Here is a 17,866-nt window from a genome sequence, read left to right as displayed (position 1 = left end):
CAAAATATTCACAGCAACCCACACGGCCTGGTGCGTGTGTTGTGCCAAGCCCTGCGTGGGCAGCGCAGCCTGCAGCTCTGCGTGCGTCCTCGGGTGCAAACCTCTCTGACTGCGGCGCCGCTCGCAACACTCATCAGCCAGAGTCGCCGCCAAAGAGCCAACAACTGGGAGGGTTAGCGCAGGTGGCGCTAAGGAGAAACAGTTTCACTCTGTTTCTAACTTGTGAGATTTTCATTCTTTGCATTCATTCAACGTCCAGTGTGTTAATATTTGGAGATTTAAAAAAAAAAAAAGAAAAGAAAAGAAACAGCAAAATCCAGTGGTTTAATTAGCTCCCCTTAGGAACTCCATACCCTCTCCCTAGCTTGGCAGTGAACTACTGTGGCCTGGGAACACAAGGCTGGATACCTCATCCACCTTCCTCTTTGTTGCTTTATTTGAAGGCCACCATAAACACCAAACACCACGGTGGGGCTTCAAAGACACTGATTTTCTTGCAACTTTGCTTTGGTTCATGTTCAATATGACATTACAGCAACATGTGTTCTCCATCTCCCATGATAGATTGTTTCCTCGAGCTGTGAGGTGGCTCACCAGAGCACTCCTCCATCCATCTGCTGCTGTACACTTTTATTTCTGTATTTTGTGCTGGAGAGAGAAAAAAAAAAAAGATCAATTAGTCTGTTCACATTATATTTTAAATGTCAGCACCCTCAGACGTGACATCGTGCGTAGCACAGCCACCGACACGTGTTAGCGTGTAGCTGTCCGTGTTTAATTTGTTATGCAAACTGAGCAGACAAAATTGTGACCGGGGTGATAATAAAATAAATCCAATTTCTGCCTGTTTAGCGGCTCCATCACTGCTGTCTGGCACCTCCTGCAGCACACAGCTGTGCTGTCTGTCTGCCTGCCTGCCTACCTGCCTGTCTGTCTGTCTGTCTGTCTGTCTGTCACGTTCCAGTGACGCAGAAATCGGAGTCCCACAGACTGAAGTCACATTGCAAAAGATCAGATCCATTTTGTTTTACAGTCAACCTCCGCGTGGCACATTCTTCACGTGTTTCATCGATACATAAACATTCATAGATGTTTATAGAATAGAAATACTGGGGTCCAGTGGGGGGCGCTATGCTGTCTAAAATCAGGGACTCTCCACCGGACCACGTCTGATTTTTATTCTAAAGACAGCAAACTCGGATAAATCACAGGGAAATGAGGGTGACAGCAGAGACGTGGCGTGGCATTCCAGAGAAGTGAATGGGAATCAGCCAAGGACTCGACTGAAAGAGCCCCCCCCCCCCCCTTTGAAATCCAGCAGGCTGATGTTATTTTGCGGAGGAATACGATTCAGGAATTTCCAAATATGTGTCACTCTATTCACTTTCAATCTAATGCAATCAGCAAAGCCAAGCATATCCCGGCTTTCATCCCTTTGATCAGAGGGAAAAACAATTTACACCTTTTCATTTGGGAGGCAGTGTGAAATGAGCGCGGGATAAAGGAGTTGCTGAGGAAAGGGCAGAAGACAGAGAAACGGGGAACGGCGGGGTGTAAGTGAAAGGATGAAAAGCTCTGAGCACATTTCATTAAACCGATCCATCACAAATGTGCCGCATGCAGGCGGGCGCGCACGCGCACACACACACACACACACACACACACACACACACACACACACACACACAGAGGCAGAATTAGATGCCTCAGAGGAGAAACACTCCACAGCTCTTAAAAGCTGATAACTTAGTGGCTTTTCAAGTGGAATTGAATTAAGCTCCAGATTAAACATGAGCATCAAACCTCCATCAGATGCTGGGGAATTGCTCCTGCTCTTTTTACGTTACGCTAACCTTCATCTGAATTTTTTTTTTCTTCTTGCTATTCATCAAACCGCCAACATAAAAAAAAGGCTCTAAATTTGTTTTTGATTTTCTTTTCTTTTATTTCACACAGTTTATTCAAAGCGCAACACCAAACAGCTCAATGGGGCGATACACCAATTTGCAATAATTTAAACATTTAAGTATGACTCCTGTTTCTTCTTTTAAAATGGGAATGTTGAACATGTGTCAAAAAAAAAAAATTATTTGTATTTTTGTGTATTTTTAGTGGTTTTTACACCAATTCAGAACCTTTTCTAGCGGTTTTACGGCCCATAGCTGTGTATCACGTGGAGCGACTCCACCGCTGGTAGTAGCTGTGACTTGGCTAATAGAATCAGAAGTGAAACGGGCAAATTGGGAAAACCTGGCAGTCAAGTGAAGGTTGGAAATAGGAGACTGAGCAACCCCGGTGAACAACAAACTAACTCAAGTAGTTTCCCTGTGTGCCTTTTTTTTTTCCTTGCTCTCTTTAAAATATGACATTTGTTCCAATTCCTCCTGCTCTCATCCCCACTGCGTCTTCCACTGCGTTTTTCTTCATCCTTGCCTCATCCTCCACTTCTGCCCCTGTCAACTGGCCGACGTGAGCTGCCGCACTCTGCCATACGGTGATCTTTCCTGACTCCTTCTTGCTCATTTGCCTTATACACGCTCTGCTTGTGTTGCTGCCGCCACTCATCTTCCTGCTGTCATCTCCTATGGGCTGCAGTCCAAACCCAGAGCGAGGCACATCAAAGACTCTCATTGCTCTCAGAGGCCAGCGAGATCAAAGACTGGATATATCTGCAGTCTCCCTCTCACACGTGGATGCACAATGCATAGAGACTGGAATAAAAGGAAATCCTATCAGACATCTATACAGAACCGGTGCTGTATGGGAGGGATTTGATCTGTGATGGCAAAAGAAAACCATTGCAGCTAAATTTCAATTTTTGTATGCATGTCTTTTTGTCAGGTTGCTGATTGAACAGGTGGTCAGGTCTGTCTGGTTTCTAGGGTTGTGATTTGAATTGAATTGAATTGAATTGAATTGAATTGACATGTTAATCGCTACAAGATTCAATACAAGGCATAATGAGCTCATTTTTAATCGCAAGTCTTTTGTCCCTTCCATTCACCCGTAGTCAGGTCCTCAAGCCGTCACGGTCACGCTGTGTTTTGACACGACATCCTGCCATCGCTGGCTGTGTTTATGTTGTTCGATTGACACCATGGTGATGGTTAAAGCAACCACCTACACCAGTGGTCCTCAATGACGATGAGCTGTGCCCCAAAATTCTGTTTTCTCGTCTAATCGGCCGTCTCTCTTTGTCCCAGTAAACATGCAACTGAGAAAATCACATTATTGACGGGAACGTGTCCTCCTCCCCAACACTAGGGGGCAATATGAGTCTTTTCAACGTGTTGATTTGTGGCTAACCTTTTTTGTCGTATAGTAACAAAGCAACTGGAACGCGATAAAACACCGGTGTTACGCCCGTGCTGGTCTTCAATTTAACGCGTTTCCTTGCTGCTAGCAGATTGGTCACAAATTCATAGATACACAACTTATTACTACCGATTTTAAGAGATTTTAAGTCGCTGCCCACATCTACCACAGCACATACACTCTGGTAATATAGACTCTACTCTTCTTCGAATTCCAATGGCATGATCTGGGTGTCTTAAACGGACTCCTCCAACTCTGATTCATTTTAATCGGACTAACGTGTTCACATGCACTTCAGTTGTCCAGTCATAGTTGGACTAATAACTCGGTTTCCTCCAGTGTCATGTAAACGTAAACGTAGTGAGGACCTCAATAGGACCTCTGGTGTGGGTGGTCTGCCAGCCCACCAGCCACTGCTTTGAGGCCCTCGACCTCTACAGAGCAGTAAAGAAACGTCATCCAGTGAACAATTAAGGTTCTCAAAATGACATAAAATATTTTTATTTATTTATTTTTATTGCAAAGGAGTTAATCGAATGAGACAATGTGTCGCATAGCCGACTGGACCGTCAGGAAGAACTGGAACTCACTCAGATTCACTTTCTGCTTTTATTTAAGCAGCACCTTCTGAATTGTTGGTAGCCTACAGGAGACAAAACCATAGTTGGTTGATTTTTGGCCAGTCCATATGATCATCATGGCTGTGTGTGGCCCAGTCTACCCAGATATTAAGGCTGGCTTTTTATTTTGTGGCTCTGCTTTTGGTTAGTTTTTATTTATTTATTTTCTTTAATACCAGAAACATCTGGTTTGCGTAACACTTAACTACACTAATAAAAAATATCCTGCCATCACCAGTGCAGTTTTTGTTCTCTGAATCACTCAGCAGTTCACAGACAACACACCATCCTATACCACCACACAATTACTGATATTGTGTTAATCTCTGATACTTGAACAACTTAAGATTTCCTGATATTTGACCTGCCAGCTAAAGCTTAATTTTTCTCTCCTGTTTCTGTCCAGTGATTTCTTCCCGACTCTCTGTGGAGAACACAGTGGCAGTACATCACAGGCAGCACACTGAAAAGCTACAGAAGTGAGATGGAAGCTACGTTTACAGGTCTTTTGCATGTTTTTAATTGTGCTAGTTTGTGAGAAAGTGTGAAACACACCTCCAGCGACTAGAATAGGCCCTACAGTAGTGTACTTTAATGGAGGTGCTATACAAAGTTGCATAATGAGTCACACATGGGAAGCTGACGCACAGCCATCCCCATATTGCATTAATTTGATGTTTTTTAAAAAAAGATTGCGACACTATCTTGGGCCATGCAAAAAAGATCCCAAAAGAAAGATTCACTCATCATGTGATCAGTGCTGCACCGTTGCACGGAGACAGATTCCAACAGTGCCGCAGCCAGTCGCAGCAGAAGGAGCACTGGACACCAACATGGAGGCTTGCCCACTGCTGAACAGGAACAGGCTGAAAACAGAACTGTCTCTCAGCGACAGCAGAGCAGCAATGGCACAGTGGCTCTGCACCAGCACCTTCAGAAGGAACCCAGCACACCATCTGCTGACCACCTCCTCGGAGACTGTGGATCGGCTTTGGGTAGAGAAGAGAATCCAAACCGTCCTCAAGAACACAATAGTCTATGGACTCTATGGAGCAGAATCTTTAAAAAACACCCCTGACTTTAACCACAGAGTCATTAAGAAATGTGCGTCTCAAGGATAGAAGGGCAAAATACACACTTTAAACACTGCCGTAGATTACATTATAATGTTCATTGTTGTAGTTTCATTTAAGTAAATACACTGGTGTGATACCTAATTCCACATTTGCTTGATTTTTTTTACGAGTTTTAGCTCCCCTATGGAAAATGTTCCTGCTGCCACTCCGTTCAACAGCACCTGCCACAGAAAACCCTCTGAATTTGTGAATGAAATCATTTATTCACAAATTGCTACTTCATGAAAAATTCACTGTTTATTCCCATTAGATAATATATCCAACTCTTGATCTTGATCAATCCTGAATATTTTCTGCAGAACAAGCGTTGCAAGATTGGATTACGCTCCTGCGTTCTGTTTGAAGCTGTTTCCAAAAGCTGCTTTCGCCTGTGGAGTTGTGTCAAAATAAATGAGTTTGGTGTTCAGTGCGATTCCGAAGGTTTTCACTGAAGTACGTGTCTAAATAAATAACAATGTTGAAAAGAAATGGCATGTTTAATCATCTGTAACTTTCTACCATCATCTAACAATGCGTTCAAAGCCACCATATGAGATGAACCCGTCTCGTTCCAGGGGGTCGAGGTATTCACTTCCACTTGTTGACTGTTGCCATGGTGATTTTGTGGCGTCGGCGTTTCAATAATATATGCGTTGTGCCGTCGCGGTGCATGCGCTTAACTAGTTCAAATCAGCTGTTGTTTAGGATCAGTAAATCCAGAGTTTATCTGCGATCAGAATCGGAGTTTGTTGAACCTCTTACCCGGAACACCACCCTGGGTTTAATTCCAGTTCCTCAATATCCGGCTTATCTTTAATAAAGCGGGGTTTTTTTTCCCGTATCTGATAACTTTTAAAATCAAATGGTTTCATATTTTTCTCCCTTTTTTTGTCGCATTATTTTCCGTCCTGTGTATTCAACGGACCTTTTACCCTTCCCGTGTTTCGCCCGGACATTAAAAAAAACAAATCAAAATAAACGTCATTTCCGGTTGGAAGCGGCATCGTGTATGGCAGTACAAATACTCTTTTTGACTGACAGCCGTGACTTTATTTAGCACAGAACAAATGCGTGTTAAATACTTGCCATTGTGTTGCTCCGTTGCTCGGTGCTCGTGATTTCAGAATGACGCAGCTTTAATCGACGAAGAGTGAGCGAATTAATTCATTCCTCCTCACAATGAGTTCCGCGCCGTTAAAAAGGTTGTACAAGGAGCTGCCGGTGTGGATAGTAGAAGACCACCACGATGTAAGTCTTCCTCATTAAAACCTGTGAGATGGAAATGAGTGTTGTTGCGCCTTGATGGTCTTCGCCGAATAAAAACAACAACAACAACAACAACAACAACAACGTGAGGTTTTGTTTGATTTCATGTGTGTGAAAACTTTCTCCAGGTGGTGTCTCACATCTATCGAGCCATTGCGACGAGACATCTTCCGATGAAAAACATTAAGATGGTTCATTTGGACTCGCATCCGGATCTGCTCATCCCGGTCAACATGTGTGCCGACACCGTCTTCGATAAAGAAAAACTACTCGGGTAATTTTTGTTTGTTTCGTCAGATAGTCGACTATTGTCAAATAAAGTCTTTGTAAATTGGTCAATTTCTGAAACCAATGACATTGCGAATTAAAAAAAAAAAAAAAACATTGTGACAAACTGTATGTAGGTTATATCAGAGAGTCCAAACCCTGAACGTCTGAAAGAATAAAACACCTTGAAAAGATGCCTTTGTTAATTATAAGGTTTTTGTTTGTTTGTTTTTGGGTTTTTCTTTTTGGAAACTTTATTTTAGACAATGTCAGATACAAATAAACACGTTATTAAAACAAATAGTGACAATATAAATTAACATTTCTTTCCCTCCTTTAAAAAAAATAAATAATTTTATATATATATATATACATATATATATATATATATATATATATATATATATATATATACATATATACATATATATATACATATATACAAAATGCATTAGAAATAAGCAGAACTTCTCCAGTCCTGTCCCAATGTTAACATGTGTTGCAATTACAAATTAATAAAACAAGAAAATAAAACAATACTTTTCAGTTTACGTTCTGTGAAATTCTTGATCCAGTCAAGCACTTTCACTCTCTCTTGTATATCTTGAAAAAAAACACATATTTTTTGTTGGGTGTAGATAATAAAAAAGAGAGTACATTGAGGTCAAATTAAAATCATTTTTAAAAAAAAAAGAAAAGAAAAGAAAATTGTCACTCCAGCAGTATCCTGCTTCACTCACATCTGTGATTAAAGCCGTATTGTGAATGGCGTGAAACCACAGGAAGCAGTAGATGAGAGAAAGTCCCTGTATCCGAGTCCTGACCGTGTCTGTATGTTTGTTTCCAGTGAGTTGAGTATAGAGAACTGGATCATGCCCATGGTGTATGCTGGTCACGTGTCCTGTGTAGCGTGGCTGCACCCGCACTGGGCCCAGCAAATCACCGAGGGGGAGCACAAGATGGTGGTGGGGAGAGACGCCTCCACGACAACCATCAGGTAGGATGTTCAGATCTCACCACACTTTGCCTTTGGTTCTTCTGCACTTCAGCAGCTGACACCGAGCTGTTGACAACATCATGTAAATTCACATTTAGAATAATAAAATATATAATAATTGCCATTGTGTTATGTTTTATTTTTTTGTTTTTTTTACTAAATATGCTTTACATTATTACAGTTTCATGTCTCATTGCTCGGGTTGTGTGTTGTTGTTGTTGTTTTTTTTTAATAATTATGCCTTACAGCAGGTTTTACATCTTTTATGCCTCTTTGTTCTGAGTCTATATTCTATCATCTTGTAGCACTTTGAGATTTCTTTGTGTAAAGTGCAATATAAATAAAATTAATTATTATTTTATTGTTTTATTATAAAAAGTGGAATTGTCCCCTGAAACCACAGAACTAAAAACAAACTTTAAAATGGGTCCTTTAGTGAAAAAAACTGACCTTTTTAATTCTTTCACATGTCTTTTTGCATTGCCGGCATGCCAACTAATGCACAAATTACGAAAAATGGCAACGCATTTTTACATGGACAGCTTTTGTTCCTGTTTTTTCACATTGCTGTGCTGAAGCTGTAGTTTTAGATTATGGGGTGCAAGTGGTTCCGAGGATGGAGCAGGTTGGGGAGGCGGGAAGAGACACACAACAGCCTCGGCAGGCTGAGAGAGAGAAACTCTTATTTTGTAAATTCTGTAAGTTTTATTATTGTTATTTTTGATCAAATAAACTTTGGGTTTTTTGGACGCAAACCAGCAAAATGAATTTATTCCATCTGGAAGTAGTAGAGACCTTTTTCATGGTGAGTAGGAGGAATTGCAAATGTGTTATTTTGTGTTTTATTAGTATTCTGATTTCACCCACAAGTGTTTAATTGTAAACCGTGTCAAAAACAACACACTCCTCCAGAAGTACAAAGTTGTGCCACCGTCTCTGGATCTGTGCACACACTGACGGTGTCACCTTGCTAATGCTAAACAGAAGAGAGGAAGCATCCAGGAGCATCCAGGGGCAGTAGGTGCAGAGACAATACTGTCAAACAATGTCTGTAGTTTGTTCAGATCAGCTTCCAGCAGAAGAAACGTCCTCAGAGTATTTCTAAGACTTGGTGTGAGGTAACCGTCCACTATCAGGACACAGACTCTCGTACTGTCACAGACAGCGACTTGCCAGGCAGGAACTTCTCTTTGTCAGCTGTTACCTACCTGCTGTTATCACTCCTCCAGTGACACTCGCAGTCAGAAGTTTGGACTCACCTCAGGAAATCTTTTTTTTTTTTTATATATTTCCAACTTTCTCCACTGCAGATAGACACTGAAGACATCAAATATATGAGCAATATATATGGAATTATGCAGTAAAGAAAAACACCTTCAATAACCCTAAACATGCTTTTTATGAAAGGTGGCTATGTGGAAGAATTTCAATATAAAAGGTGTTTGAGTTATTTGACTCTGTCATTGTTTCCTCCATGATTCCCTGTGCGTTCATACGTAGTTTTGATGCCTTCAGTGGGACACTGCAGTGTCAACAGTCACGAAAATGAAAGAAAAGACATTCAGTTCATTGGCTGAGTCCACACTGTCTGACTGCTAGTGTAGAAAATCTGACTTTCTGAAGCTTTTTCAACTGGCTAGAAGTCCTATAAACTCCAGTAATTAAAAACAGTCGGTGGTACAAGAGTTTTTTTGTTTTTGTTTTTCATTTTTCTGTCTGGTCTCTTTTGGGCCGATGGAGAATTTGACTTGTTTGTGTCTGTGGGTGGTTCTCTGCAGGGTCACCAGCTCAGACAACTACTTCCTCAGTGACGGCCTGTATGTGTCGGAGGAGCAGCTAGAAAACTGCAAGCCTCTGCGGCTGAGCGTGGTCAAGGTCAACGCTGTGGGACCTCCAGCAGGTGTGTTGGGTGGGGGGGTTGAATCACTTTGATGTCCGACCTCAACTGTTTCTTGCCCTGGATGATTGAGCTCTGCTGGAGGGATGTTTTTCCCACTTGGCCGGTCGTGTGCACGCTACGCTTCCCCACTGACGGCCTCACGCTGTCTGCTGATTGAGCCGAGTGGAAGGAAATGATGAAAAGTCCCATTTGTAAATTAACTCAGCCTAATAGAAATCTTCAAACAGCTGGATTAGCAGAAGAAAAACACCTCAAAGTAAGTTGTCATTAAAAGCAGACATTTCAGCAAAGGAAGCGCAGCAGGGTGATGGAGGGAGTTTGCTGGTAAAGCGCTGAAATTACCAAAGTTTGTTTGCTTTTTTTTTTTTCCCCTAAATTCTCCTCCTGCACAGTACTGCGATTGCTGAGACATTGACGCTGCTTGGATTTGGTTCCCAATTAAATAACACAACTGTTCTCCCAACACACACCTGCCATTGTGAATCTTGATTGTCACGGCAGACGAGCTGACGAGCAGCAGTTTGTGTGTCCAGCTGCTGAAATATAAATATATTGAAAATGGACTTCATTATTAAAAAAAAATATATATAGATATAGTTTTAATCACACGTGGAAGAATATTGTCAAACTGATCCAATGAACTTTTGAAGCTGCGTGAATTCATTCCCAGTTGTTTCGTCAAAATTGTCAGTATGATAATTATAATGATAATAACTCTATTAAATATTCTCAAAATATGTTTGTAGTGTTTCTAATCTGGTGGCTCTAATAGCAGCCACTTACTTAGAAATACTAGTACATACAGTACACAGTGCAAATGAATGTTGCTGTTGTAAAGTGCAAGTATGGGATGATAATACATATTGCCACAGGTCTGCACAGGTGAGACCTGTTGGAATTATACAGTTGCACAATGGTCTCAGTTTCAGTTGATTTCAGTACAATTTGCCTTTATTTAACAGCGTTAAAGTGGTGGAAAAAAGTTTCCGGACACCTCATGCATCTGAGATGATGTATGGTGTTGTCCTAAGAATCAGTGTGTCGTCTCCAAGTCACCAACACCCACGCTGCTCCGTCCACTTCAGCAGCAGCCAGAGCACGACAACTACTGAGCTCCCTTGTTTTGTCTTATAAACAACAAACAACAGAGTCATTTCAGTTGGTTTGTGTGCCCTCTGGTGCTGGCAAACCTTCTGAAACACAAAAAAAAACATCTCTGGCAAATATTTAATGACAATAATTGAGTAAAATTTGAAGGGAGTCTTAAAACCTTTTTTGCGCCACTCAGCACTGAGCAACACTGGCCAGAGAAAAACTGCATTTTTAAAAGCTGGAAAATTTGAAGGGATTTCGACTCTCAAAAGAGGGTTGCAAGGTCATCTGGCAGAACCAGGACCCAGAGGGAGAGTGTAGAGGCAGGAAGACCAGCGAAGGCTGGTGGCTACAGTAGCACATGCAGCACACACACACACACACACACACATTGAAGCTTCTCCATATCCCATGGTAGACTGGCTCCTCCTTCAAGGTGGCTCACCACCAGTCAGAGAGTCCGACCACTCCTGGTGGAGTAGAACTGGAGATGTTGAAGAGGAAACAGCAACATCTCCCTCCCCCCCTCCTGAGCTTGCCGGGGAACTATGCACGTTGTCGTTCCTGTAGAGGGCGATGCTGCTCAGGCTTCCAGGTCAGACCCAGCCACGTCCGGAGGAACCTGCTGGTTCTCCTGTGGAGGTGGTGGCCATCAGGACCTTCCTGCAGGCAGAGGCAGCGCTGTTTACTGCCAGCAGCATCATCATCAGCAGCAGCAGCAGCAACACTTAAGTGATTGATTCGTCTCTGGGTACCAAATGTGACAGTGTCATTGGGACTGGAGTGGCTAAATTGTGGTGCAGCTGCTTTCAAGGCGCTCACTGTGATCACCGGGAGAAATTAGCTGGCAAATGCAGGCCTCCGTGTGACAGACGCCGGCTTGGAGCTGCAAAATATTGACGTGCTAGTTTTTGTCTCGCAGCATTTGAAAAGCCAGATGCACGCGTTGAGTGTTTTTCGTGCTTAATTAGGCATCCGTTGGAAAAAGCTCACTTCACACCAAAGAGTTGGGTGGGTTGCTCCTCCCCCCTTTCATTCCAGGCAGCATGCAAACAGCAGTTAGAGGGCTTTGCTTTATTGCACTTGATTACATCTCTGCTGCGACTTCCAGGTTCTTCCAGTTCTCCAGCAAACACCCTGAGCTGCTTGTAGCCTCGCAACAGTTTCCATCAAATCTTGCATGTCAAAAACCCAAGAGGAGAGGAGGAGAGTTTGAGGATAGAAAAGGCCGGAGTCAAGTGCTGGTGGGGACTTTAAATGTCCAGTGTGTGGTACAAGCCTGGGCAAATTACAGCCCCGAGTTTTTCTTCCATTGTCATGACTGTTGACATTGCAGGTTGTCACTCAAGGCATCAACACTTGGAATGAACACATCTGGATTCAACTAAAATGTGTGAAATAACTCCAACAAATTTTATATTTTATATTTAACATTTATTTAACATTGTTTTTTTTTTTCTTTTGGAACATGAATCCACATACCTTGCTCATATGTTTGATGTCTACAGTGTATCTACAGTGTAGAAAGCAGTCAAGATAAACAAGAAGCTCGTGTGTCAAAACTGTTGACTGCTGGTGTGTCTCCTCTCCTCTTCTCTTCTCTTCTCTTCTCTTCTCTTCTCTCCTCCTCTGCTCCTCTCTTCTCTTCTCTCCTCTCCTCTCCTCTCCTCTCCTCCTCTGCTCCTCTCCTCTCCTCCTCTGCTCCTCTCTTCTCTCCTCCTCTGCTCCTCTCTTCTCTCCTCTCCTCTCCTCTCCTCTCCTCTCCTCTCCTCCTCTGCTCCTCTCTTCTCTCCTCTCCTCTCCTCTCCTCTCCTCTCCTCTCCTCTCCTCTCCTCTCCTTTCCTCCTCTCATCTCCTCACCTCTTCTCATCTCTCCTCTCCTCTCTTTTCCTCCTCTCCTCTTCTCTCCTCTCTCCTCTCCTCTCCTTTCTTCTCCTCCTCTGCTCTCTCCTCTCCTCTCCTTTCTTCTCCTCCTCTGCTCTCCTCTCCACTCCTCCTCTCCTCTCCTCTTCTCTCCTCTTCTCTTGTTTCATCTCAGGAGAGCAGGAAGAAGAGGAGGATGACGACACGCAGCCGCGCTGCTCCAAGAGGCCGTGCACAGCACGGGACACTGGCGCTGGCGATGCCAGTTGCTCCGCCTGCACTGACAGGCTGCAGCCAGCAGGGGTTGGCAGTCTGACGAGCAGCGCGGTGAGTGATGAAGAGGAAGGATCCACCAGTTACGTGGTGAGGAAGGTGTCTGCGCTGCTGTGTGAGACGGAGCCGTACGTGCTGGACATCGACCTGGACTTCTTCTCCTGTAAGAACCCCTTCAAGGAGCTCTACTCACCGGTACGTCCTGGTCCAGTCCACATTGGACACGGGTTCTCTCTTTTTAAATGTGCACCACAAGAAGAAGTAGAAAATGATTTTTAAAAAAAACTAAATGTTTGGAATCAGATGTTATTTTCTGACTCATAATGTTTGATGTGCAGCTGCTTTCTAACAATGAGAGACTCGATGGTCAGGACAAACAGGAAGAGTTAGGAGTGTGTCCTCACTGCCACTTTAACAGGAAGTGATTCACATCCACAATGTTCTCAGTCTGTCGGAGGCTTTGAAGGAAAATCCCCGTCCAGAAATGGAAGCGGGAATGAAAGCCTGTGGTCACAGGCACCCAGCAGGCAGATGGAAGCTGATGCAGCATTCAATTCAATGTATTTATTCTGCAAGAGGACAGTGTGCAGTGTACAGCAGCGCATTGCATTGCAGGGATGTGATTGTAGCCAATGGTTGACACTGCTGGTGCCCCTGCCAGTTGTTAGAGGCACTGTGCCTTTAAAAGGAGGTCAACTAGTATCATAACACAGCACAATGGCAGTACACAATCATCAAAACAAGCAAAGGAAAGGAGAGAGAGAGAGAGAGAGAGAGAGAGAGAGAGAGAGGGAGAGAGAGAGAGAGAGAGAGAGTAGAAGAACAGGCAAGGAGGAAGGGAGGGAAAATGAAAGAGTAAAAAGCTGCTCAGTCAGAGCTCAGCTGCAGTCATAGTGAATACTGCTCACAGCAGGATGGACTCTGGAATTAATACAGTGGATGGTGTGTTGGGGCTGTGACGACACAAGAGTCCCTTCCACAGTTATTGCTGACAGTGGTTGTGAATCATCAGAACCACAGCTGGACCTTAAAAACCTGGTGAGAAACCAGGAGTTTGGCTCCTGGTTTGATCACTGCAGAGCTTTTTGGTCGTGGTCGTGACTCGGGTGGGCTGTTGAGTGAGTCGTCTGATGACTCACTCATCTGTTCACGCCCCGCTGGTCTAAACGCACGGTGACCACAGCTCACCGCTGTAATTTGGGTTGAATTATTATTAGATGTGATCTGATCTGCGTGACGTGTGGCTTCCATTGTAAGATCACAGCATCAAACACCTGCGAGTCAGGAAGCAGCTCTTTTTAATTGCAACCCTGTTATTGCTGTTGCTAGGTGCTGTCAGGCAGTGACACCTTGCACACTTTTCAAATGAAGAGTCTGCCGAGGCAGGACTGAGTCAACCAGCTGCTCTGATGGAGAACGTTGAGGTCAGCGCCATGATAGGGGTTAGGGTTAGGGTTAACTTAGGGTTAACTTAGGGTTAAGTTATGGTTAACTTAGGGTTAAGTTAGGGCAAAGTTAGGGTTAAGTTATGGTTAAGTTAGGGTTAGCTGCTCCTGTCAGCCCCATGATAGGGTTAGGGTTAGGGTTAACTCAGGGTTAACTTAGGGTTAAGTTATGGTTAACTTAGGGTTAAGTTATGGTTAAGTTAGGGTTAGCTGCTCCTGTCAGCGCCATGATAGGGTTAGGGTTAGGGTTAACTCAGGGTTAACTTAGGGTTAACTTAGGGTTAACTTAGGGTTAAGTTAGGGTTAGCTGCTCCTGTCAGCCCCATGATAGGGTTAGGGTTAAGTTAGTGCTAAGTTAGTGCTAAGTTAGAGCTAAATTAGAGCTAAGTTAGGGCTAAATTTAGGGCTAAGTTAGGGCTAAGTTAGAGCTAAGTTAGGGCTAAGTTAGAGCTAAGTTAGAGCTAAGTTAGGGCTAAGTTAGGGTTATGTTAGTGTTAAGTTCTATATCCTATCAGCACCATAACAAGGAAGGATCCAGCCCATCCAGAACTCTGTCGGTTGTCATTTTCCCTGCTTGGTGTGTTAGTTTGGCCTGATGCAAGTAACGCCAAAAAATAAATAAATAAATAAATAAATAAAGAGTTGCAAAGGTCAGTTTTTCATCATCGAAATCCTTGAAGGAGCAGAAACATTTCGGTGCCCTTTTGTATTGACCCCTGCTGCTCAATATTTTGTGTGTGTGGTGTACGTGCAGGAAGAATACAGCCTCCTGAAAGAGCTGTACGGCTTCAGAGGACCCGGACCCGGCGCCAGTGAGGTCAGAGCCGTCATCCACCGCCTTGCTGCACGTGCAAACTGAGAGGAATCTAAAGAGTGAAGAGTCGGGCTGCACAAAACAATGATTTATGTGCTGCAAGTTATCACAGAGTCTCCAGAGAATCTGAATCTGAACCCAGGATAATGCTTTCAGCAGTAGACCCTGCTATTAGTTCTCATTCCCTCCATTCTAATGGCAGCATTTCTACTGCTTTGCTTCAATTGCACTCATTCAAATATCATATGAAGAAAACACAATGCAATTATATTCTCCTCAATTGCACTTTCATTTGATTCACTCTGCGTGCTTTTTGCCAGGCAGAGCCTACGAGTAGGTTTATACCCCAACGTCAGCTGCGTGCGTTTCCATCACAGTTTTAAAAGCAAAATAAAAGCAATGTTTCTAAAAAAAAATTCCACAAAGTACAACTGCGGTTTGCAGAGTTCCATCACCAGGTTTTATTGCCATATTTAGGTTTTGCACAACTGTAGGGGCGATGGAAGCGCAGCTATTATCTGTTATCACACAGTCTTATTGTGCTATTGTTGTACTTTAGCTCTAAATGGTTGCGTTATGCATTGCTGTCATTCCAAACTCTACCGTGGCTCCTCAATCATCCAGAAGCTCTGAGTCATTTCAAAGTGTGACGTTTCAAATGGTTGTTGTTGCGTGTGTGTGTGTGTGTGTGTGTGTGTGTGTGTGTGTGTGTGTGTGTGTGTGTGTGTGTGTGTGTGTGCGTCCAGGAAGAGCTGCTCGACTGTGTGGACCGGAGAACCCATCAGCTGGAGGACCTGGAAGCAGCTTTCGCTGACCTGCTGGAGGACGACGGAGCCGAGACGGTGACGCGCTGGGCCCGCAACCCGGGGTGAGCTGCTGCAGCCGCCGCCCACTCAGCTGACAACACTTTATTAAACATGTCGGGTAGATTGAACACTCAAAAACCACTGGTGAATGGAGTCAGCTGAGCTCCTCTACACACACCAGGACTTATGTAAAGCCACCGGAGCTCCAGATGTTCTCTGTCACCGTTGTCGTTTCACAACACAATGCTGGAGTGTGAACACACACACACACACACACACACACACACACACACACCGGGTGAACAACACCCCTGCAGCGCTGTGACAGCGGCGGCTTTTCTCCCAGACACAACACATTCCTGGATGTGCGCCGGTGTCCCGGTGCGTCCACAGCTGCACTCAGTGTTTTGATTGTCGCTGAGTCGTCGCTGTCTTTGTCTTTGTGCCCCACCTGTGTCTCCAGCATGGCTCCTGTAGCCCCGCTGGTGTCCATGCTCAAGGCCAGGAACCCGCAGCCTGACTACGAAATGGTAAGAACATTGTTCTCTGAGTCAACTGACAATTAAAAAAAAATAAACAAAAAAAAAACATCGTTTGAAAATGGAAAATTTCAAAACAATACTCTACCTAGAAAAAAAACTAAAATTAAGGATGATTTTTTTTTCAAGTTTCCATTTCAAGAATAAATTTGAAATTTCATGAATAAAATCGAACTTTTGAGATTAAAGTTGAAAATGTGTGATTTTCGTGGACACTTTTAAGAATGAAGTTGAAGTTTCGTGAATAAAATCGAGAGTAGAGTTGGAATTTCAAGAATAAAGTCGAAATGTTGTCAATGAAATTGAGAATAGAGTTGACTTTTCACGTTATGACGTGAAACTGAGCCCTGTTTTTTTTTCTTCTAGAATGGCAGCAATGCACTTCCGTATAATAGCCAATAGCGATACTTTCACATATCTGGCAAAACAAATTAGATTATTTTTCCTACCATCTGAAACACCTTTCTGCAACAATCCACAGCAAGATGTGTGAAGTGGCAGCATCACAACATTGCCCCCCTCCCTTCCCCCCCTCCTGCTGCTGCTGCTCCATCCTCTGCTCTTCTTCATCTCCTCTGGTCCAGGTGCATCAGGCCGGGTTGACCTGCGACTCTGCCGAGCTGCCTCACCACATCAGCACCGACCGGGAGATCGAGACGCTCATCTCAGCCGTTCAGCTCTTCCTGAGAGCGCTGCCAAAGCCAACCCTGGTCACGATGTCCAGGTAGACCCCAGATATTGGAAGCATTGGAAGCATTGGAAGCATTGTCAAAGCACTCCTGAGCTCAAAGCAAGACTCTCAGGAACTTTTTGTAGCTTTGAAAACTGATTTTCCTGCCAGGACCCCTGCTGTTTGTCACCTCCTGCCCAACACAATCGGCTCAGCTGGCCGCTCACACGGATGTCTGGTGTTTTTCAGGTCCAGCCTGGACGAGTACTGCCCGGTGGAGCAGGTGGATCTCATCCAGAACAGAGTTCTGGCTGCACTGCAGATCCTATATGGGCCCCTGGACCTGCACAAAGACTATGACAGCAGCGGTGCTGACACTCAGGACTGCCAGGCCGTGGCTGGTAGCACATCGTGTGGTGTTTGAGGAAGATCAGCACCAGACTCCCACCTGAAAACATCACGACGTCAGGGAATTTAGACAGCCTGAGCTTCACTGTTGGATCTAATTTATGATTTGTTTTTTGCCGTAGTGATGCTTTGTCCTCTGTTTAGGTAAAAAAAAAAAAAAAAAAAAAGAAGAACTGTTTACATCTGTAAACAAGAAATAAATGATCGTGATTACTGATTTATAATCTGGTTGTTATGGAAGAGAATTAGTGCCACAAGAGGAGAAAAAAATATATATTAAGGAAGAATCTTTTTCCAAGTTTCCATTTCAAGAATGAAGTTCTAAAGCTTTGCAAATAAAACCAAGAGTAGAGTTGAAATTTCAAGAATAATGTGAAATAGAGTTGACATCTTGAGATTGAAGTTGAAATGTTGTGATTAAAGTCGAAAATCCAAGAATTTTTGAGAATTCAGCCAAATTTTCATGATTAAAGTGG

General features: G+C 43.6%; 1 protein-coding gene across 1 annotated transcript; it reads left to right on the top strand.

Annotated features, from left to right (window-relative positions):
• Positions 1-6,204: 6,204 nt before the first annotated feature.
• cunh5orf22 (chromosome unknown C5orf22 homolog) lies at positions 6,205-17,600 on the top strand. Its single transcript, XM_076015435.1, has 10 exons — positions 6,205-6,298; positions 6,445-6,590; positions 7,431-7,580; positions 9,359-9,480; positions 12,611-12,903; positions 14,908-14,970; positions 15,714-15,835; positions 16,237-16,303; positions 16,897-17,036; positions 17,232-17,600. The coding sequence occupies exons 1-10, from the start codon at positions 6,230-6,232 to the stop codon at positions 17,404-17,406; spliced, it is 1,347 nt and encodes a 448-aa protein (XP_075871550.1). The 5' UTR covers positions 6,205-6,229; the 3' UTR covers positions 17,407-17,600.
• Positions 17,601-17,866: the final 266 nt, after the last annotated feature.

Source organism: Nelusetta ayraudi, unplaced genomic scaffold (assembly GCF_046127955.1).
Source record: "Nelusetta ayraudi isolate G7.1 ecotype Tasmania unplaced genomic scaffold, CSIRO-AGI_Nayr_v1 ptg000190l, whole genome shotgun sequence".
NCBI classification, from domain to species: domain Eukaryota; kingdom Metazoa; phylum Chordata; class Actinopteri; order Tetraodontiformes; family Monacanthidae; genus Nelusetta; species Nelusetta ayraudi.
The sequence above is the reverse complement of the archived record's forward strand: the minus strand, read 5'-3'. Positions and strand labels throughout refer to the sequence as shown.